Source organism: Gopherus evgoodei, chromosome 1 (assembly GCF_007399415.2).
Source record: "Gopherus evgoodei ecotype Sinaloan lineage chromosome 1, rGopEvg1_v1.p, whole genome shotgun sequence".
Classification (NCBI taxonomy): domain Eukaryota; kingdom Metazoa; phylum Chordata; order Testudines; family Testudinidae; genus Gopherus; species Gopherus evgoodei.
The window spans coordinates 130,487,967-130,511,239 of NC_044322.1; the positions used below are offsets into that span (position 1 = coordinate 130,487,967).

General features: G+C 41.7%; 1 protein-coding gene across 5 annotated transcripts in view; it reads left to right on the forward strand.

Annotated features, from left to right (window-relative positions):
• STS (steroid sulfatase) overlaps window positions 1-23,273 on the forward strand; it is a 182,845-nt gene that overhangs the window by 34,402 nt on the left and 125,170 nt on the right. For 3 of the 5 annotated variants that reach the window (XM_030572287.1, XM_030572271.1, XM_030572296.1), the window contains 3 exons: window positions 10,819-10,889; window positions 20,172-20,324; window positions 21,480-21,601. In XM_030572287.1, coding sequence (XP_030428147.1) covers window positions 20,179-20,324; window positions 21,480-21,601 — 268 coding nt within the window. In that variant the 5' untranslated portion in view covers window positions 10,819-10,889; window positions 20,172-20,178. Of the gene's footprint in view, window positions 1-10,818; window positions 10,890-20,171; window positions 20,325-20,345; window positions 20,586-21,479; window positions 21,602-23,273 lie in introns of those variants that run through there. The other 2 variants (XM_030572280.1, XM_030572307.1) reach the window with 2 other exon arrangements.

Below are 23,273 nucleotides of genomic sequence, written 5' to 3' on the forward strand. Positions count from 1 at the left end.
TCTGTTATGGAGCTGGTAAAATTTAGAAACACAATAAACTTTATTGTCTAAAATTAGATGTTTTTCCTTAAGGGTTTTCTAAACATCTCGCTATGTTCGTTTTTGCTGATGTGGATGTTGATTTTTCTCTCAGCTCTATTCATCAACATTTAAAGATGGGTTATTCTTTTAATAAACAGAAATTTGTGCAGAGATGCACCTTCTTGGAAGCCTCATAAAGAGTTTAAAAGAGATAGGCATAAACCAAGACCCATGGATCTACACCCTCAAGATCTCTTTTCTGTCATGATGTATGTGTTTTGAGGACATTGACATGACCTAGCCTTTTTAGAACAACATCATGATCAATTTTTTGAGAATTTGAATCTACTGGAAGTGTCAGGTCTTTGAACATATTTGATTAAATTGCAGTTTGCTGCTCCTAGTGGAACAAGCAACATGTTTTTGCATCATCTTATGAGACTTCTGTGTCACAATGGGAGAAAGCCTCTTGACTCAATTCTTAATGATTTAGGGCCAGATCTTCAAAGGTATTTGAACACCTACAGATACAAATAGGTGCTCAGTGGGATTTTCACGTTAGGCACCCAAATATCCTTGAAATAATTTTACAGAGGCCCCTAGAATATAATTACCCCACCCTAAACAGAACTGATTAATTCCCCTGCTAGGAGCCACATAACAGCTGTGGGGCAGTGCTCAGCTAATAGGGACAGGAAAGGAGGCTTCATTCATTCAGACATGTCCCTCCCTTCTATTCATCCTGCCTCCTCAAGTATGCTCTATGGTCGTGAGATGGGGTACTGCATCTGTCCATCCCTCCCAAACCAGTTGGAAGAAAGCTATGGGGAAGGTGAGGGGAGAAAAAGGAAAAACACGCATGTTACCAGCTTTGTCCATTGCTTTGGGGTACGCTCATTTATTAGGCTTACTTTTCAGGGTGGGGGTGGGGGATTCTGTACTTCTATCAACAGGGTGGGCACTTCCATTTAGGCTGCCTAGGCAATCTCCTAGGGCGCCAGGATTATTGGGGGATGGCATTTTCCTGGGGGCGGGGGGGGCGGCAGGCGGCTCCGGTGGACCTGCCACAGTTGTGCCTGCGGAGGGTCCCCTGGTCCCGCTGCTCCAGTGGAGCTGCCGCAGGCATTCCTGCAGACGGTTCGCTGCTCCCGCAGCTCCGGTGGACCTCCCGCAGGCACGGCTGAGGCAGCTCCACCGGAGCCTCGGACCAGCGGACCCTCTCCGCAGGCCAGCGCGCGGGCCAGCAAAATGGCCGTGCGCCTAGGGCGCTAAAAACACTAGCGCCGGTCCTGTCTATCAATGTACTGCTTGTGTCACTTGTGTGCACATATAGAGCTATACTTCTTCCTGCTGCAAGTTCCCTCCCAGTGGAGCAATCCTGTAGGACCTAGGTTCCCCAGGGCTGGGTTCTTCAGCCCCAGAATCAGACAAACACACACATACACATTAACAGAGTGCATCTGAGAGGACTGGGTTAATCAGCACTCCCAAGCTCACCCCTTATATATTCCTGGACTCAGTAGGCTGAGTCAAGCAGCACTTCCAAGCTGTCACCCTCATATGTCCCAGGTTCAGCATGTCTCTGTTCCCACTTTCACATTACAATTATTCTGATAGTAACCCACTTGATGAGCAAACCTCTGCAGGGGTCTTTTAGCTTAGGTACGAGGAGCTTAATCATTAAAGTATGCGGAGCTACAACCAGCTTAATCATTAAAGTTATTTATTGCCAAGTAACAACCATAGGGGAATGAAACAAATAAAACAGATATATTATTAAATCTAACTTAAATTAGATTATAAAAGTCAGGTTTAGAAAACTATAACTGATCCCACAAGTCAGGGTCAAAAGGCTATACCTAGAGAGAAGAAGAGAGCTGAGTTTTCACCACTCAACGAAGCTTGACTCTGTCAGGGGTCCCAGTGCTGGTGGTAGCTGAGGATCCTGAGTGCTGGAGATAGGCAGAGCCCCTAGCATGATCAGTCAGGAGAAGATGAAATCCCAATGGAACTGGTGCAGATTTTGGATCCAGGCATCAGAGCACTTACTTGAGCATGGGTAGGTGTTTTTGCAGAGAAACAACAGTGGTTCAAGGGAGAACTCTAGATTTGTTTATGTATAAACAAGGGAGAATACCAAAGTTGTTTTGTTCAGGCTAGACCATGGGATCTGATCATTCCTCCCTTTGGGCAGTGTTCCTTGGAGGGAGCTCACAGTGCAATTAGGGAACTTCACTATTTTGGATACCAATAAAGGATTTATTATTAGAATGGGTCTGATAACTACTGAACTGGGTGTGTGCAGGCATTGGTTCATTAACATCTGGAGCAGAAATCCCCCATCATGCAGTGCTTCTCTGCGTTTCTGGTCCTAAGAGTTCAATGCGGTTCTTGCCTTGGGAACTCTGCTCTCCATTCTGTATGCTAATGGAGATGCCTCGTCCCATCTTCTATGCAAATGAGGCTAAGGGAATTTCCCTAATCCTGCCATCCTTATCCCAGGGGTTTAAGTATGTCTCCCACTGTCTTTTCATTGTTTTTTGTAAGTCTTTCTTCTGACTGGTTTTGGTTCAAGCAGAGGCCGGGGGAGGGAGGGAACTTTTTGGGAGTCAGACAGGCTGAGTACTGTGCGCTGGTTCCCAAGAACACAGAGCTGACAGGTAGCACACAGGGCATGTGGGAAGGAGAGAAGGGGGCAGGAGTAGAGCCTCTGGCATGCTAGGGAGAATGGGGGACCTTGCTGTGGGGAATACACAGAATCCCTAGGAGAGTACTTGGGGAACATTGGTGTGGAGGGAAAGGGGCATGAGGAACATAAGAACCCCTCATGAGTGGAAACCGGCAGAGCCCTGTGTGGATACATCCACATCCGATCCACAATCTGCAAAAAGAATCTGTGGATATCCGCATCCGCAGATATCCGCGGATTTGCAGGGCTCTACACCAGGGGCTGGACTGAGGTTCTAAGGAACCCTCCCGCACCCAGAGCCCGGTCGGGGAGAGACACGCTGGCAGCTGTGGGAAGCCATGGCAGGCCCTCCACCTGTCCTGGGCGGGGAGCCTGAGCAGTCCCCTGCCCAATGTCCCAGCCCCTTGCCCAGGGCAAGAGACCCAGCCTCTCCACAGCTGCCAGCACGGCTCTCCCTGACCAGGCTCCAGCTGGGTGAGGGGGCAGCTTGAAGCCGCAGCCCGGCCATGGTAAGAGCCAGGCTGGCAGCTGTGGGGATCCGTGGCAGACTCTCCACCTGCCCTGGGCATGGAACCCAAGCAGACCCCTGTCCCTTCCCCCCAGGCCCTCTGTTCAGGACAAGTTGAGGATCCACTCTGTGGTTCCTCACAGCTTTCCACCTGCTCTTACAGTCAGAGCCCTTTGTATCTGCATCCGCCGTGGTATCCGCAGAAATGATTCACGGATATAAAGTGGATACCCACAAATTTGCAGGGCTCTAGAGATTGGGGGACCCTGCCGTGGGGGGAGTATGGGAGCCAACAGAACCCCTAGTGGGTGGGGAGAGATTCTTTGGGGGACTTTCAGAGAGTCTCTGAAATAGAGAGGGATGAGAGGATGGCACCCAGGGAGCTTGTGGGGTGGAATGGAGAAATGCAAAATGGATACAGTGTATTCAATGAGCGCTTGATGCCTTTCCTGCTATACATATATTGACTTGAGTTCACGGGACTTTAATAATATGTAATAATCCTTATTAAATAAAGATTGGGAAGATGGGGACTGCTTTTTTTTAAAAAATGCAAAGATAGCTTATCATTAGAGAGTTGAAAAAGCATCTAAACAGAGGCTGTAGAATGAAACAGAAGTAGAATAACAACATTCTTTCTACCATGTCAGAAGAGAATGACTATGGTTCTTTACTTGTCATGTGACATAGCAAAAGATGTAGCAGACATGGCTAATCTGTAAAGAATGAATAAGCTTTAAATTAATGTCAGAAATTATTATTAATAATATACAGTATGTTCCTACTATTCTGTTTTGTTATGATTCCAAAACTTACATTTTTGTATTTTTCAATACACAGTGAGGAATTTTGTTTTTGCAGAATCATCTGGATTAAGTGTGTTTTGCTTACAGTGACATCTTTTTTGTGGCTGTTAGAACTTCATATTGAAATACTAGCACCCTATTAAACAGTTAAAATCACTTTTGGCATAATATTAATGTATATCAAAGAATATTTTTAAGTGAGTATCTTTAAATGTTGTTTGTTTTAGCAAACCTCCCAGTTCAAAGCATGTAAAACATTTTATCAAAGGATTCTGCAGATTTCTATACAAAAGGAATAGTTTAGAGATAAATCACTTAAACTGAATAAAACCGTAGGAAGATTGTGTGTGTGAAGGGTTTTTTGTAGCAATTGTAGCTACAGCTGCTGCATGTTCCTATAATAATCAAGTTGATGACAAGGAGCTGATTGGTGAGAAAACTGGGCACACTTCTAATTTTGTTAAGAGAAACAGGACAAATCTTCAGCTTCTGCATGAGGTATCAAAATATACTGTGCAGAAGACAGAACATTTGTAATGAAAAGAAATGTTTGGTAGATCCATGTGAAATAAAAACAGCTATGCATATGCATTTCTATACATTAGAGTTTATTGGAAAAAGGAATTTATGCGAGTAAAATGAAATCTATAATTCTGAAAACAGTAACATGAATTATGAAGGAAAGTAACATTTAGATGAGTACTGTTTTTTTTAAAATGTAAAAATTATATTTGGCTGATTTTTTTTTAATTATTTGAAATTCTTATATTTCCATTAAAGAGTATTTAATTTGATTATATTAACATTACAGTTTCAAATAAATAGAAATCCAGTGTTTGATACTATCTATCTTAGGTTCTTATATGGCCCCCATTGCTGAAAAACACCCCGTGAGGTAGAGAATTCCTATTATCCCTATTTTATAGAGAAGGAACTGAGGCACAGAGAGGCTAAGTGACTTGCCCAGAATTACACAGGAAGTGTGTGGCAGAGCATGCACGTGAAACAAGGCATCTCAAGTCCAAGAATAGTATCCTACTTGCTGGTCAGCCTTCCTCACCCTTTAATTTATCCAGTTAAATTACCTGTTCTCAGATACTACACATTACCTTTATTCTTACTGGGTCTTATCTTTATGTCTTTCTCATGCTGTAATATTCTGTAGTCTTCTGTAAATGAACCATCCACCTTAATATTTTACCTTTTTTAAAAATATGGGATTACAGCAGCCCAGACTGTCTTTCTAAGGGAGACTAACATGGGTGAAATCCTAATCGCATTGACTTCCAGGATTTTACTCCAACTGTTTATTGCTGAGCTGAAGCAGGTGTGTTCTTTTGGTTATGTGAGTTTCTATTGAAGTCTCAAACTTAACAGGCACTGCTTTTATTCCAACACACAAAGAACCCCTTTCCCATACTGGAATTGATCAACTTTAAATTCATTTACAGGCATTGCCATAGTGTGTATTGCTGTAGTAATTGAATGTCTAGATATCACAGGCATACTTGCCGATATCTGAAGAGCGTTACAAGGGGCAATTTTCCTTATAAACCGGGAATGTGTGAGAGATTAGTTCCACCATCCACTGGACAGTTGTCTATGCATTCTATTGGATTTTGAGGCCTGATTTTCTACTGGTGTTTCCATGTACGCTGTGCAAAAGTGGGATTAAATTAAAACACCATTGACTCAGAATAGTAGTGTGTTACACCCATTTTACATAGGTGTAAATGAATATACAAGGCAATGCAGGATCAGATCCTAGATATTTTTCTTGGAAAAATATAAACAAAACCTTTCAATGTTTGTCCTTTTGGATTCTTGCCTTATTTGGAAAAATTGCATTAGCATTCTTACCCCACCAAAGCTATCTCATACCTCCTCCATCTCCTTCAAGGCTCCCCTTTCTCCCCCCACTCCCAAGTCCTTTCCTTCCATTCTCATTGCTTCCCCAGTGGCTTCTTAGCCTTTTTTCTTTAGTGGCTGCCAGTGGCTCCCTCATCTTCTTGACCATAATGTATTTCTTCCTTTTTCCACCCATATCTGTCTCTCTTTTTCCTGCTCCTTTTCCAAAGAGAGGTGGAGGCTGCTATTACTGAGACTGGTTGAATGAGTGTTTATGTTCATTTGCTCTCTCACTGCAAGGACCACAGATATCATCAGGAGCAGAAAGTAAGCCCTGGTCAGGAGAGCAGCTGAGGAGTGTATTCAGACAGCTATCCCTGCAGTGATGAGACATAGACATTGCAGCACCATGGTGGTTATATATCTGAACAATCAGAGAACCAAGACAATGGCTGAGGCCATCCTCACCAGGGACAGATTCTACTGGGTGGTACCAGCCAAATTGGGACTTCTAGCAAATGTACAAAGGAAGATGCTCTAGAAATATTTCTAAGGGAACTGCTATCACTAACTCTTTCTTATAGACTATATTTCAAAAGTAAGGGTATGAAGAGGCTACATGATACTCCTAGTAGAAGAGATTAGAGTTTCATGATGAAAGTTACAATCTTCTTAGTTTAAAATGTTAGAAATTGTTTTATTGTATTATGTGATTTACTGTTTTATGTTTCTATCCAGACTCAAGATCTTACTGAAATAAAGATATGAAAGATAGAGATCAGCCAGCTTCTAAGTTACAGCCTCCATTTATTGTACTACTTTGATACTGGAAACCAAAATACTGTCGGTATTGGTATTTTCATTAACAACACCTTTGTCCTGTTCACTATTGGCTAAATGCCTCACCAGAGGTTCTAAAAGGCTTTCTTGATCTGGATCATATATTTTAACTAAAATACAGGCTTGTCTTTTTTCAATTAGCTTAAATCTTTGAAATTTAGTGTTTGTGAAAGTTGTCAAAACATACCCTCATATGCTTGATTTCATATAAAACGATGTTTCTGTTAGTGCTGCAAGCACACGTCTGGATTTTAATATCATAAGAGTGGTTTCACAAGCGTGGGAAATCAAACAGGATAAATAATGTTTAGCTGATTGCTGCAGCTTGAATGATTTGCAGAGTTTTTATGTCTATCTTGTTCCTTCAACTTATATTTCTGAACACGTCACAGTAGTTTCACCTGCAGAGCAACATGTTCAAGTGTCAAGGCGAACAGAGCGGTCCAGAATTAGGCTGTTCCCCCTAAATTGTTAAAGTGATGTTGAGTTGTCTTTCAGCAGGGCTCCTTGTGATGTTAGAGAGTGGCTAGTAAATTTTACAGCTAGCCTGAAAAATTATGGTAATTCCCAGGGGGGGTGACTTAGTGGACTAATATTCAAAATGTACAATATCTGCACTCCCTAGAACCATATGTTCCAATTCTAACAAGAGTCTATCATGCTTTGGAGGTTAAAAATATGATTTTACCTACTGTTTGCTGTTTAGGGGGAAAATTAGCATGTGACCTTGTGATTAAAAACTATATCATACATATATGCACAAGAGTAGCAAATTAAGATTGCACAGAGAAGCTTAATTCTGGTGTATCCTAACTTTTGAATGCTTGATTTTGCAACCTTAATAATGTTCTTGTAACATAGTTTTTTGTGTGTAATTTCATAGATGCTTTTTAAAAAGCAAACTAAAAAAAAATCATATTTACACCCACGTGGGCCATCCAGAGGAACTTTTAGATCCACTATGCAGACCTCTGCCACACAAGTTAATGGAGTAATTGATAGCAGTTTTAGGTTTTCATCCTATATGTGGACAAGCACTAGAGGAGAATGAGACATATACTTGCCAGTTGGTTTCACAGATACTTGCTGACAACAGAGAAATGGTGAGACTCGGTAATCTTGGGTTCCATTCCAGAGTCTGGAGGGAAGTCTTATCTAGTGGGCACAGACTTTTCTGCAGCATCCCCTCCAATCTGTCCATGGTCCAGTCCTGTCTCACCCTCCTGTATCCTCATCCCAGACCCATTCTCCTCACCTAATTATTCCCAGTCTCCTCTCCCCAGGCTTCTTATCTTATTCTCCTTGCCCAGCCAATCCCAGTCCCTCCTCCTGGAACCTCGTTCCACCCCCAACTTCCTGTAACCCCTTCTCTTCCCCACATCCATGTTCCCCATCCACCTACTTCTTGTCCCAGTCTGTTTGCACAAAGAGTTCTAGTTCTTTTTCTGGTTCCTTATTAGATTGTTCTCCTTTCCTCCTGCCACACAGATCCCCAGTCCTTATCTCTGTCTAGCCAGTCACAGTCTTCCCTGATGGTTCCTTGTTCAACCTGTCTTTCCATCATCTACTGACTCCCCATCTTCCGTACAGTTTCCATCCCTGGTTCCCAATCCCACTCTTCTTGATCAGCTGGTCTCAGATTACCTTGTCTACCAACCCCCTTTCCTGCCTTTAGTTCTAGTTTCTCCCTCCTCCTCAAGTTACTTGTCCCAATCTATCCTCTCCCACCAAGTCTAGCCTTTGTCCCTCCTTCATTTGATATATGACAAGTGCCTCGTCTTTGCAGAATGGACCCAGCAGGGTGGCAATTGTGAGCACAGCGAAGACAAGCTCCCTGTTTTCAGTTATAGTGCCCAGACCTGGCATGGCCCACCTCAGGCCAGAGCTGCAACTGCATGAAAAGTCCTGCTCAGCCCTGGGCTGGAAGAAATTCAGTGCATAGGCAGTGCCTGAGGGTTTTTTGCTGGGAGGCTACACTCAGTAGCGCCTGAAGCTCCCTAGAAGTGGGAAGATCACTGGCGCCTGGTCTGTGGCCCTGCCTCCATTATGTCCCTCTCCCTAGGCCCTGCCTGCATTCCGCCTCTTCCCCCAAGGCTCCCCCCATTCTGCCTCTTTCCCTAAGGCCCTGCCCTTGTTCCACCTCTTCCTGCGCCTGCTCTGCCTCTTCCCCCAAAGCCCCACCCTTGGTCCATCTCTTCTCAGCCCCACTCTTCCCCCTAGACTCTGCCCACCACTCACTCCTCTCCGCCTCCTCTCCCCATCGCTCATTCTGAAGGCAGGAACAAAGAGGAAGGGTATAGCTGTCCCACTTTTAAAAGTGATGTGGCCATGGCCCTCCTGCTCCTCCTGTTTCGACGCCTCTGCGTCTCCCCTGACACAAAGGCACCCCTGGCAAATGTCATCCAAAGAAAAGGCTGCCAGGATTTTTTAACATGTGCAAAACAATGTATTTTTCACTAGCCTAATTCTGTGAAATGGCACAACCATTTTAGCTGCAGCTTTCCCAAAATATTCAGCCTGAGGCAGACATGCAGCATGGAAAATTTCAGACTGAATAGTTAGAGTTTGGCAAAGATATAAGCAACTGAAAAAGGGTCTTATATTGAGAAGTGATGGATGACTTAATAGACATTATTACCAACTATGCCTATACTACTGTACGGTCCATTGCAGTGTATTTTTTGGACTTAGAGGGAGAGCTGGGATAGAATCTTTGTTTCCAATAGAAGATTCAGAGCCTATGGAAATCACTTTTGGCTATTAGCTATCTGCTTTAAATTGGGATTGTGCCTCTGTTAAGGAAACAACAGAGGTAGAGCTCAGTGAGATGAAGGATGTAAGTCACTTATCTGATCCAGCTGGGTTTATGGGGAAAAGATAGTGCCCTATCATGTGAGACCCCTGTAGAAACAGAGGAACTGGAGATTTTCTATGTTGTCTTAAAACACTGTAAAATTTTTGCTACAGGCAAGATTTCTTATCTGACCACAAACTGAGGCAACCAGGTCAACTATTAACAAAGGTCAATAGACTCATAGACTCTAGGACTGGAAGGGACCTCGAGAGGTCATCGAGTCCAGTCCCCTGCCCTCATGGCAGGACCAAATACTGTCTAAACCATCCCTAATAGACATTTATCTAACCTACTCTTAAATATCTCCAGCGATGGAGATTCCACAACTTCCCTAGGCAATCTATTCCAGTGTTTAACTACCCTGACAGTTAGGAACTTTTTCCTAATGTCCAACCTAAATCTCCCTTGCTGCAGTTTAAGCCCATTGCTTCTTGTTCTATCATTGGAGGCTAAGGTGAACAAGTTTTCTCCCTCCTCCTGATGACACCCTTTTAGATACCTGAAAACTGCTATCAGGTCCCCTCTCAGTCTTCTCTTTTCCAAACTGAATAAACCCAATTCCTTCAGCCTTCCTTCATAGGTCATGTTCTCAAGACCTTTAATCATTCTTGTTGCTCTTCTCTGGACCCTCTCCAATTTCTCCACATCTTTCTTGAAATGCGGTGCCCAGAACTGGACACAATACTCCAGTTGAGGCCTAACCAGCGCATACTGCTAGCTAGAAGAATCGCTCAGCAGTCTTTCTGTTTGCTAACAAGACAGAAATGTTTGGATAAGGATTGAGAGACACTGTAGTTTGATTCCAACTCTGAAAAACACACACTACAAATTAGAAAACTCTATAGACTGATAAATCATCAGAAGTGAAAGGATAGTTATGTATTAGAGGTAGTTGGGGTATGTATTTGTTCTCCTAAAAAACATTGATGAAAGCAACAACATTTTCATTAAAGTTTTTATTCAAGTTTTCATTGAAAACCCAACCCCCAGTATGAGCCAAATACTGAAATGTTAGGGCTTGGGATAGTCAAGAAAAAAAAAATTCAGGTTTTGTCTGAGATTTTTCAGTTTTTGGTTGCTGAAAAGTGTGTGTGGGAGGGGGAGGGACTTCTCAACAGACCTCCTGTCTCCTCCTCCAGCCCCCCCCCCAAATATTTGTAAACAGACATTTCCTGCACATTTTTCTTTATCACATTCTTTATATGTATATAATGAAAAAAATTACAAGCTCTGTTATCTGTGTGTGACCTAGGAACCTCTTAACGTCAACTGGCAAAGGGCACAGAGGGAGTGCATAGGGGTTACGGGAATCTCCGCAGTCTGGTATGTACATTTTAGCTCACCAAAAGAGTGTCATGTGAGGTCTCTGATAAAAGCCTGTGCCACTCTGGTCACCAATATCATTGTGAAAGTATGTACAAATACTATGTCAGTAATTGCGTGCATGTGTGTGTGTGTGTGTGTGTGTGTACTGAAAATATGTTCTTAAAGTGTATTTGTAGAGACTTGTCATCAGCAAAGGTGAAAAAACATCTCTTTGTTCAGATAAGAAATTGGTATTTGTCTGATTCATAGATTCATAGACTCTAGGACTGGAAGGGACCTCGAGAGGTCATCGAGTCCAGTCCCCTGCCCTCATGGCAGGACCAATACTGTCTAGACCATCCCTGACAGACATTTATCTAACCTACTCTTAAACAACCTCCCTAGGCAATTTATTCCAGTGTTTAACTACCTGGACAGTTAGGAACTTTTTCCTAATGTCCAACCTAAATCTCCCTTGCTGCAGTTTAAGCCCATTACTTTTTGTTCTATCAGAGGCTAAGATGAACAAGTTTTCTCACTCCTCTTGATGACACCCTTTTAGATACCTGAAAACTGCTATCATGTCCCCTCTCAGTCTTCTCTTTTCCAAATTAAATAAACCCAATTCTTTCAGCCTTCCTTCATAGGTCATGTTCTCAAGACCTTTAATCATTCTTGTTGCTCTTCTCTGGACCCTCTCAAATTTCTCCACATCTTTCTTGAAATGCGGTGCCCAGAACTGGACACAAAACTCCAATTGAGGCCTAACCAGTGCAGAGTAGAGCGGAAGAATGACTTCTCGTGTCTTGTTTACAACACACCTGTTAATGCATCCCAGAATCACGTTTGCTTTTTTTGCAACAGTATCACACTGTTGACTCATATTTAGCTTGTGGTCCACTATGACCCCTAGATCTCTTTCTGCCATACTCCTTCCTAGACAGTCTCTTCCCATTCTGTATGTGTGAAACTGATTGTTCCTTCCTCAGTGGAGCACTTTGCATTTGTCTTTATTGAACTTCATCCAGTTTACCTCAGACCATTTATCCAATTTGTCCAGATCATTTTGAATGTTGACCCTGTCCTCCAAAGCAGTTGCAATCCCTCCTAGTTTGGTATCATCTGCAAACTTAAAAGTGTACTTTCTATGCCAACATCTAAGTCGTTGATGAAGATATTGAACAGAGCCGGTCCCAAAACAGACCCTTACGGAACCCCACTTGTTATACCTTTCCAGCAGGATTGGGAGCCATTAATAACTACTCTCTGAGTACGGTTATCCAGCCAGTTATGAACCCACCTTATAGTAGCCCCATCTAAATTGTATTTCCCTAGTTTATCGATAAGGATATCATGCGAGACTGTATTAAATGCCTTACTAAAGTCTAGGTATACCACATCCACCGCTTCTCCCTTATCCACAAGGGTCGTTATCCTATCAAGGAAAGCTATCAGATTGGTTTGACACGATTTGTTCTTTACAAATCCATGCTGGCTATTCCCTATCACCTTACCACCTTCCAAGTGTTTGCAGATGATTTCCTTAATTACTTGCTCCATTATCTTCCCTGGCACAGAAGTTAAACTAACTGATCTGTAGTTTCCTGGGTTGTTTTTATTTCCCTTTTTATAGATGGGCACTATATTTGCCCTTTTCCAGTCTTCTGGAATCTCTCTTGTCTCCCATTACTTTCCAAAGATAATAGCTAGGGCTCAGATACCACATCTCTTAACTCCTTGAGTATTCTAAGATGCATTTCATCAGGCCCTGGTGACTTGCAGGCATCTAACTTTTCTAAGTGATTTTTAACTTGCTCTTTGTTTAATTTTATCTTCTAAACCTACCCCCTTCCCATAAGCATTCACTATGTTAGACATTCCTTCAGACTTCTCAGTGAAGACCGAAACAAAGAAGTCATTAAGCATCTCTGCCATTTCCAAGTTTCCTGTTATTGTTTCTCCCTCCTCACTGAGCAGTGGGCCTACCCTGTCCTTGGTCTTCCTCTTGCTTCTAATGTTTTAATAAAAAGTCTTCTTGTTTCCCTTTATTCCCATAGCTAGTTTGAGCTCATTTTGTGCCTTTGCCTTTCTAATCTTGCCCCTGCATTCCTGTGTTGTTTGCCTATATTCATCCTTTGTAATCTGACCTAGTTTCCATTTTTTATATGACTCCTTTTTATTTTGTAGGTCATGCAAGATCTCGTGGTTAAGCCAAGGTGGTCTTTTGCCACATTTTCTATCTTTCCTATCCATCGGAATAGCTTGCTTTTGGGCCCTTAATAGTGTCCCTTTGAAAAACTGCCAACTCTCCTCAGTTGTTTTTCCCCTCAGTCTTGATTCCCATGGGACCTTACCTATCAGCTCTCTGAGCTTACCAAAATCCGCCTTCCTGAAATCCATTGTCTCTATTTTGCTGTACTCCCTTCTACCCTTCCTTAGAATTGCAAACTCTATGATTTCATGATCACTTTCACCCAAGCTTCCTTCTACTTTCAAATTCTTAATGAGTTCCTCCCTATTTGTTAAAATCAAATCTAGAACAGCTTCCCCCCAGTAGCTTTTTGAACCTTCTGAAATAAAAAGTTGTCTGCAATGCAGTCCAGAAACTTATTGGATAGTCTGTGCCCCACGGTGTTATTTTCCCAACATATATCTGGATAGTTGAAGTCCCTCATCACCACCAAATCTTGGGCTTTGGATGATTTTGTTAGTTGTTTAAAAAAAGCCTCATCCACCTCTTCCACCTTGTTAGGTGGCCTGTAGTAGACTCCTAGCATGTCATCACCCTTGTTTTTTACCCCTTTTATCCTAATCCAGAGACTCTCAACACTTCCATCTCCTAAGTCCATCTCCACCTCTGTCCAAGTGTGTACGTTTTTAATATATAAGGCAACACCTCCTCCCTTTTTCCCCTGTCTATCCTTCCTGAGAAACTATACCCATCCACACCAACATTCCAATCATATGTATTATCCCACCAAGTTTCAGTGATGCCAACAATGTCATAGTTGTATTTATTTATTAGCACTTCCAGTTTTTCCTGCTTATTACCCATACTTCTCGCATTTGTATATAGGCATCTAAGATACTGGTTTGATCTTGCCTCTCAGTTTTGCCCTGACCCTCCTTTCTCTCTGCCATTATAGCCAACACTCCCTCTTGTTTCCGACCCATCTCCCAGGTCTTCATGTTCCCCACTTACCTGTGGGCTTTGCTCACCTATCCCCGCCGAACCTAGTTTAAAGCCCTCCTCACTAGATTAGCCAGTCTGTGTGCAAATAGGGTCTTTCCGCTCCTCGAAAGATGAACGCCGTCTCTGCCCAGCAGTCCTTCCTCAAATAGCATCCCGTGGTCGAGGAAGCCAAAGCCCTCCTGGCGACACCATCTTCGCAGCCAGGCATTCACCTCCATGATACATCTGTCTCTGCCCGGGCCCCTACTTTTGACAGGAAGAATCGAAGAGAATACCACCTGCGCTCCAAACTCCTTCACCCGTACTCCCAGAGCCCTGTAGTCACTCTTGATCCGCTTAGCGTCACACCTCACAGTATCATTTGTGCCCACATGGATGACTAGCATGGGGTAGTAGTCAGAAGGCCGGATAATCCTCGACAATGCCTCTGTAACATTTCGGATACGGGCCCCGCGTAGGCAGCATACCTCCTGAGATGAAATGTCAGGGCGACAGATGGGCGCCTCCGTCCCCCTCAGCAGAGAGTCTCCGACCACCATTACCCTACATTTCCTATTTTCAGTGGTGGCAGCAGACCTCCCAGCCTTAAGGGTACGAGGCTTCTCCTCCTTTACTGTAGGGGGTGATTCCTTCTCTCCTGTATCAAGAAGAGCATAATGGTTACATATTACCACGGCGGGACGGTTCGCAGCAGGGGTGGAGCACTGCCCGCTGCCAGAAGTAACCAGCTGCCAGTGTCCACCCTGAGCCATCTACTCCTCCACCAGTGGTGTGTCAGTAGTCCTGTGAACTGGGACAGCTACCTCAGCTGTCTCCACATGGACACTGTCCAGGAATTGCTCGTGGATACGGATGCTCCTCAACCTAGCCACCTCCTCCTGTAGCTCTCCCACCTGCTGCCTGAGAGATTCCACCAGTAGGCACCTTTCACATTGGATGCCCCCCCCCCCCCCAGCCTGGATATCAGTAAGTGGAAATTGCAAGTTACAGTCTTTGCAAAACCACACCAGAATCTTGTTTAAATGTAAATTAAGTAGTGTATAGTTCACAATGGGTCGCCGTTCACCAGTCTGAACAGAATGCCGAGGAAACATAGTGAGAACGTCAAAAGAAAGAAACGAACAGGAAGAGTTAAAACAGCAGGGTATTGGGGGGAAACCTATCTGGAAATATACATCAAAGGTTTGATCTACTATATTTGAGGACAAAGAAGACATCCTACCACCCTTTACTGAGGAAGTAAGCAGATAGTGAGTCTGCATTGTGAAAAAGAGGTCTCAACCAGGCATGATTTAAAATGTTGAAGAGAACTTTGGGTGAGATAAACTTCTTTAGAATGAAGGTTAGCCTGTTAGTTTAAAAACAATGAGTCCAGAGTCACCTTAAAGACTAACTGATGTATTTGTGCATAAGCTTTCGTGGGTAAAAAAAAAAAAAACTTCTTCAAATGCGTGGAGTGAAAATTACAGATGCAGGCATTGTTATACTGTTAATTTAGTCGCTAGAAAGTGTGTTATGGTGTTGTTTTGTATGTAATAATGTATTTTCACTATTCTTACTCACTATCACTTCAATTAATAATGAACATATCCTTGTTTTAAATAAAGTCTAAGTCCTGTGGGGCCAAGGAAAGCGGTGATTCTACAAGCTGGTGTGTACTGTTCCTTTGGGAACTGCAGGCCTGGTAATTCTAGCCATCTTCAGTTGAACAGGGGTTGGACACTGCAAGAAATGTTCAAAGGACTCAGGAATTGGTGTGTGTCTATCTCAGTCTGTACAGAGAGAGCAAGTCTTGTGTGGCCCTTGAAGATGCTTGTGCTGCCAGATACTCATGGTTTCAGGAAGCTGATTCACAGCAGGGACAGACAAGATTTCCTCATGTTAAGGGCAGATGGTTGTGAGACACCTCACAACCCTGGTACACTGAGAAGTATCACAATATGCATTTGCAAAAATACACAAGGGTAAATGTTATACTAAAATTCTAAATTGTGATGCAGATGTTACAAATCATATTTTCACTCAGTGTATATACATTGAAGAAGGCAAATATAGTGCCAATCTATAAAAAGGGAAATAAGGACACTCCAGGATATTACAGACCAGTCAGCTTACTTTAGTATCTGGAGAAATAATGGAGCAAATAATCAAGCAATCAGTTTGCAAACACCTAGAAGAGAATAAGATGATAAGTAACAGACAACATGGATTTGTCAAGAACAAATTGTGTCAAACCAACCGAATAGCTTTCTTTAACATGGTAATAAGCCTTGTGTTTGAGGAGAAGAGGTGTGGTATATCTCAACTTTAGTAGGATTTTTGATACTGTCTTGCATGACCATCTCATAAAACAAATTAGTGAGAGCCTAGATGGAGCTATTCTAAAGGTGGATGCATAACTGGTTGGGAAACCATTCCCAGAGAGTAGTTATCAGTGATTCACAGTCAAGTTGGAAGGGCATATCAAGTAGGGTCCTGCAGGGACTGGTCCTGGGCCTGGTTCTGTTCAATATCTCTGGTAATGGTTTAGATAATGGCATAGAGAATATACTTATAAAGTTTGCATATGATACCAAGCTGGAAGGGGTTGCAAGTGATTTGGAGGACAGGATAACAATTCAAAATGATGTGGAGAAATGGTCTGAAGTAAATAGGATGAAATTCAACAAGTACAAATGGAAAGTTCTCCACTTAGGAAGGAACAATCAATTGCAGACATATAAAATGGACTGCCTAGGAAGGCTTACTACAGAAAGGGATCTGGAGGTTATAGTAGATCACAAGCTAAATATGAGTCAACACTGTTGAAAAAAAACGGTCATCATTCTGGGATGTATTAGCAGGAGTGTTGTAAGCAAGACACATGAAGTAATTATTCCACTCTACTCCATACTGATAAGGCCTCAACTGGAGTATTGTTCTGGGCACCACATTTCAGGAAAGATGTGGACAAATCAGAGAAAGTCCTAAGAAGAGCAACAAAAATGATTAAAGGTTTAGAAAACATGACCTATGATGAAAGATTGAAAAAAAAATGGATTTGTTTAGAAAGGAGAAGAGAAGACTGAGGGGAGAACATGACACCAATCTTCAAGTACATAAAAGGCTGTTACAAAGAGGAGAGGGAAAACCTCTGAAGATAGGACAAGATTAAATTACAGCCAAGACAGTTTAGGTTGGACATAAGGAAAATCTTTCTAACTTCAATGTGGTTAAGCAATGGAATAAATTGCCTTTGGAAGTTGTGGAATATTCGTCATTAGAGGTTTTTAAGAACAAGTTAGACAAACACCTGTCAGGAATGGTCTAGTTATTAAGTAATCCTGCTTTGAGTGCAGGATTGGGCAAGATGACCTATTGAGGTCCCATCCAGTCCTACACTTCTATGATTCTATGACTGTAATAGCAGCAGAAAGCATTTGTGAAAGTCTGTGTAGGAAGAACATAGTGATCGATTTACTACCTAATAGTTCTTGTTGAAAGTAATTTAAGAATATTTCAAGTACTATTTAAATGTTTCTTTTTTTTCTACTATACGTACATATAAATATACACTAAACAATTGAATGGTACTCTGTCTTTAAATGAGACAGAGAGCTGTTACTAATCTCCAAGGTGAGGGGTTTGAGTATCATAGCCCCAGGTTTGATTCTGTGTAATATGCACTGAAAGGTCCTGGAAAAGATAGAACCTTGGTCTGTGCTCAATAAAGAGTTAAATGGAAGTTTTGAAAAGGGAAATGTAATAGGAGCTGTACATAACTTGCCCCCATCATGCCTTACCTAGTCCTACATGGGTCTCTCTCTATTGTCTAGAAGAGTATAAGCCTCCCTTAAAACATATTGTAATTTTAGCTGCTTAGTGCTGGAGTATTGCATAGCATGCCAGGTATACCACAACTTGGAGGCAAGTACTAATGGTGTTTCAGCTGCTAGGTCTGGTGTGCCCACTGGTAGGTGCTAGCCCTGATGTGCTCCATTACTCACTCAGACATATAGCTAAATGAAAATGGTTATCTTGCTAGGACTGGCAGGAAAAGGAAAGGTTCCAAATGCCCTACACAGAGAGGCCTAAACAATTTCAGTTCAAAGTGAGCAATAGGGTTTTTTTGTTTGTGTCACTGGGGTCAGTCCACTGGAGAGTAGGGCTCTTACTGCCTTGGGTGACCTCTCTTTTAAAAGGCTCTATGAGAAGTAAATAGGAGCTTGCAGGTCTCCAGGCCACATTCAGTTAGTGGTGTATCTCTCACTGGGGCTTCTTTACCCTGTCTCCCTGCCCAGTCATTGCTGCTCCCCAACAAGTCTCACAGACCTGCACTCACATGTAATGTCTGGAAGTCACACCCTGTATGCAGTTAGTCAGGATTCTTCTCTGCAGCTTCTGACTAAGCACTGCCACTGCCTCCCAAAATTGCCCAGTCAATTCCCAGTTCAGCGTCCTTCCTCCTACCAGGCCAGGAAGAAGAGGATGCCCAGTGGGAAGAGGATGATGGGAAATTGTAATTCATGGTAATATTTATCTTGTTGTCTGGATTTGTAAGTGGTTAAAGGTGGGTTTGGGACTCCACTGTGAATATTCCTTGTTGGACTTTAACTCGACTGACTAACTCACTTGAAGATTTCAAACTATCCTGTCGTCAACAGGATTGTAATGCAAGTTAATGAATTCAAGTAACGATTATTTATTTATTTATTTATTTATTTATTTATTTAATTTTGCCTTGGACACAAGGTCTTTGTCTCAATACCTTCTTCTAGAAGCAGTTTCTCAGTCTGCTTCCTAACAAAACACCATCCCCCATATTTGGCTTGTGTGACTGTAGAAATTCCACTTCAAACAACATGCAATAATCCTTTTTGGTTTTTTTCACCCTCTTGCTTACAGCTCTGTGGTCAAATTAAATTCCATTGGGAGTCAACCTCCAGGGGATTTTCTGTCCCGGTGAAAGTATGTTCACATCCAGCATTGCATATGAAAAGAAGCTATCTTTATAAAAAATAGTTTTAACAGTATAGTCAGGAAATAGGAAAAATACAATTTTCCTATTCTTATTCTTATTAGGCTGGATCTGGCTGTAGTATTGTTGATAGCTCATTGTGATCTCATGTCAGATATTTTCATGTTATTTTATTATGACCCCTTATGTTTAAACCATTTATGGAGAATTTCTTCTTAGGCATTCATTTCAATAATTCCTTAATGCATTTCTTCACCACCTTTACCACAACAATACTTATTCCCTAATGGAAATATTTTTTGTACTGATAGTATTTTGCTATGAAATTTGTTTACTTCAGATACTGAAATCTCTGAAAGTTTCTCCCGTCAATCAGCAGCTGTTACAAAATGCTATTTTCTTTGTTTTCAAATAATCATTAAAATGTAAGAAACCTTTCTTCTCATTATACGTACATGCTGGTTTATTGCTACAGGATTATCTTTATATGTTAGAATACTAGCACACAGATTTCTTTTTAATTTTAATATACTGCTGATGGATTTGTGTTAGAGAAGGAGGGCCAACACCTGACACACATAATAAAGTACGCATAGGTGCCAACTTTTCCCAGCACCAGTGGGTGCTTGTGCCTCCCACCCCGACTCCACCCCTTCCCCACCCCCATTCCAACCCCTTCCCCAAAGTCCCTGTCCCAACTCCGCCCCCTCCCTGCCCCATTGGACCCTTCCCCAAATCCCCGCATTAGCCCCACCTCTTCACCGAGCGTGCCAAGTTCCCCCTTCCCTCTCCCTCCCAGCGGGAAGTGCTGGGCACTAAGGGGAAAAAGCGGTGCGCTCGGGGAGGAGATGGAGTGGAGGCGGAACTGAGCTGGGGCGGAGGTGCTGCCGGTGGGTGCAGAGCACCCACCAATTTTTCCCCAGCCCCGGAGCACCCACGGAGTCGGCATCTATGAAAGTATGTACTTAAGAAAAAGGTCAGATTTTCTACCTTGACAGTATGTCAACTTAAAAGCCATAATAATTGCTTTCTTCACCTTTTGTTCTTACTATAATAACTGGGGATCTGATAATGCTGAATTAGAGTAACCCTTGTGAAGACAAACAATGGTCTTTATCCTTAATATTTCCAACTTGTTCATCACCACTAGGAGGAAGATGAGGATCCTTGTACTTCTACTATTTTATCACTATGCTACAAAGAATGCCAAAAGTTACAGAACTTCAAACCCCAACTTTATTTTAATCATGGCTGATGACCTTGGCATTGGAGATATTGGATGTTATGGAAACAAAACATTAAGGTTTGATAAAACACTTGGAGGTGGGGCAGAGTGCTTCATAACTATGTATAGAACATACTGTTTGCTTACAGATTTTAAACTATTTAAATACAGTTAGAGCTTCCGCAAGGTATCTTTTGTATAGAAAGGTCAATCCTGTTTCTGCAGTGTGGACTGCTTATATTTGACTCTCGTTGTTTCTTTACTCTTATAGAAAGAAATTTAGGTAAATATACATAGTCCTCCCAAAAGCTGCCTCACAAACAGAAAAAATCAATAAAAGTAAGATTGTGGTCCAAGCAAGAAAAATGAATGATATATTTTTAACACAATTTCAGAAGTATACATATTTTGAAGTAGTCTCAAAACTGTAACTTTTTGGAGAACTTGTCATTATGCATTTGAAAATAAAGCACTGATTTGTTTTACTGCAATTCATCTTTAACTACGGCATGCTAATTAAATCCATTAAAGCAAATGTTAATATATCTAATTCAGAAATGTCTTCCCAACATGATTGTTGTTAAGGTTAGGTAAGATGCTGCAGTATTGGTGCAAAAAACATATAGGTTAAGCCTCCACATTTAAATTTTTTTTTCAAGTGCGTGAATCAAAACTATGATTGAGTAGAGTAAAATATAATATAAAGGATCTTTCCTGTGAAATGAGTGCCTGTGAAATGAGTGAGATATAGATCAGTAAACACTGAACATTTATATTGAAATATTACAAAATTGGAGCTTTTTAATAATATGAAAAATAACTGAAATATGTTAAATTCATACAACTCATAATTACAGCTATATTTTTATATTATATGTCTTATATATTTTTAAAAACATATATATAACTTTAGGGTATACCATGTTGTTACTGTTTTAATAAGGTTTGTGAAATGTGAACAGAAGATTACTCTGGGCTGCAATACTCCAAAATCAAATGTCTGGTTGTGCATTTAGTGTATTGTAAAAGTTGCACTAGACCCGTATTTTGACCAGGATCATTATTTTCAAAAATGCCTAAGTGACTTGGGAGCCTGTCTCTTTGAAAATCAGTGCAAATCAGATTCCTAAGACACTGAGGCATTTTTGAAAATTTTAGCTCATAAGCTTTAATTTGACCATTTCCAGATAATCAATATGAAATTATTATATATTTACATATATTCTCCCCCAGAACCCACAATATTGACAAGCTAGCTAAAGGAGGAGTGACATTTACTCAACACATGGCAGCATCTCCACTGTGTACCCCAAGCAGAGCAGCTTTTCTGACAGGCCGATACCCTGTCAGATCAGGTAAAATTCATTAATATTTCATGATCATTTATGCATAATGGTTTTGCCTCTGACAGGAACTATTTTGCATTTTTTGCCTTCTCCCCCAGTACTGTCTGGATGTGTCTTTATGATCAATGGATCAAATACTCAGTCAAGTGCCCAGTGAGGCTGTGTGCTTGGGAAGAGAGAGTGAAGAATCTTCAGCACAAAGCATATCCATGTCATGTCCGCCTTTCCTCCTTCATTTTAAGAATGATATAAGCGCATGAAACTTTAGCTTTGGCAGTTCTTGCTTGTCATTGACTTCAGTGTCTGGGTCTCTGGGTACTTCACCATGACACCTTAAACATTTCCAAACGTGTTTTTTAGCAAGGACTGTTATATTAAGCAGATTTCTTGTTCATTAGTGATAACCCATTTCCTATTCTTGCCTCTGAGAATGAAAGCAAAGCATGTCTCAGGGTCCTGCTTAATAAGTGTATGTTCATTCCAATCAAGTAACAAGCTGCAGCTGCAGCAGTCAGTGTAACCTTCTGGGTTCATTCATACTTTCTGTTGTAAAGGAAGCTAATATGTGTTTATTACCAGTAGCACCTGCTATATTTAAAATTGCAAACAGCTTTCCATTGTGACCCTTGTTTTCGTGTATTTGTGATTTTCTGAAAAATTCATTGGTTTGAGCTGAAAGTTTCACTGATTGCCCTGCCCTGGGTCTTCTTTAATATCCTCATGTATCAATGAAAGAGTCAACATTCTTTTTTGTCAAATTTATATAAGTTGTTCAATGGGGACTAATTGCAAATACTAGTGGAGACAGAGAACTAATACCAAAGGACCCTGAGATATCAGGAGCATGTTGAGAAAATAACAAAGTTAGCTTCAACTTGCAATAATTCAGGCTAAAACATCTGAAGGAAAGTAATCCAAAACCCAGATATTTAATGGGAGAGAGAAACCTGGAGAAAAGTAATGGCATACTAATAATTAATAATGATTAATAAATTATTAATAATAATAATCCCCAGCTGGTATAAATCAGTGTAGCCCCAATAATCTTAATGGAGCGACACTGATTTATACCAGTTGAGGACCTGATCTGAGATATCTAGATATGCCTTCAAATAAAATAAATAAAGTGATTTTTGTAGAGAACACAACTATCTATCCATTAAGCATGTTGATTGGGCATGCAAAATCGAGGGCTAAGTTGGAAGTAAGGCTGAGATCACTTTGATGATTTGGTCCAACAGGTCTTTTCCATTTCTTGCTGCTACAATTACATGCATATGGTGGGATCCATGAAAGGACTACAGCATTGCAACACTGAGCGTAACAGCACCTAATGTCTAGGTGCCTAGAATATCACAGGAACAAGACTGTGATCCACCAAGCTGAGCTAGCTGCCTAGGATCCCTATACAATAAATGGGCAGAGATAAGCTCCTAAGAACATGATCCACAGAAGCCAGCACACTAGGTGGGGACCCACCTAAACTAGCCAATCGGAGATGCTGACCAGATGGGTGTGTGCTCAGAGATAGGTGCCTAGGTGTAGGATGCAGAAAGGCACCTTGCTCTGCTTAGCAATCCACAAGTGGGAACCCACGTCCTGGAGTCAGATGGTTTAGGCATCTAAGGCATTAGTGAGGGAATGAATTAGGTTCCTGCTTTGTTGCACACAAAAGAGGGAT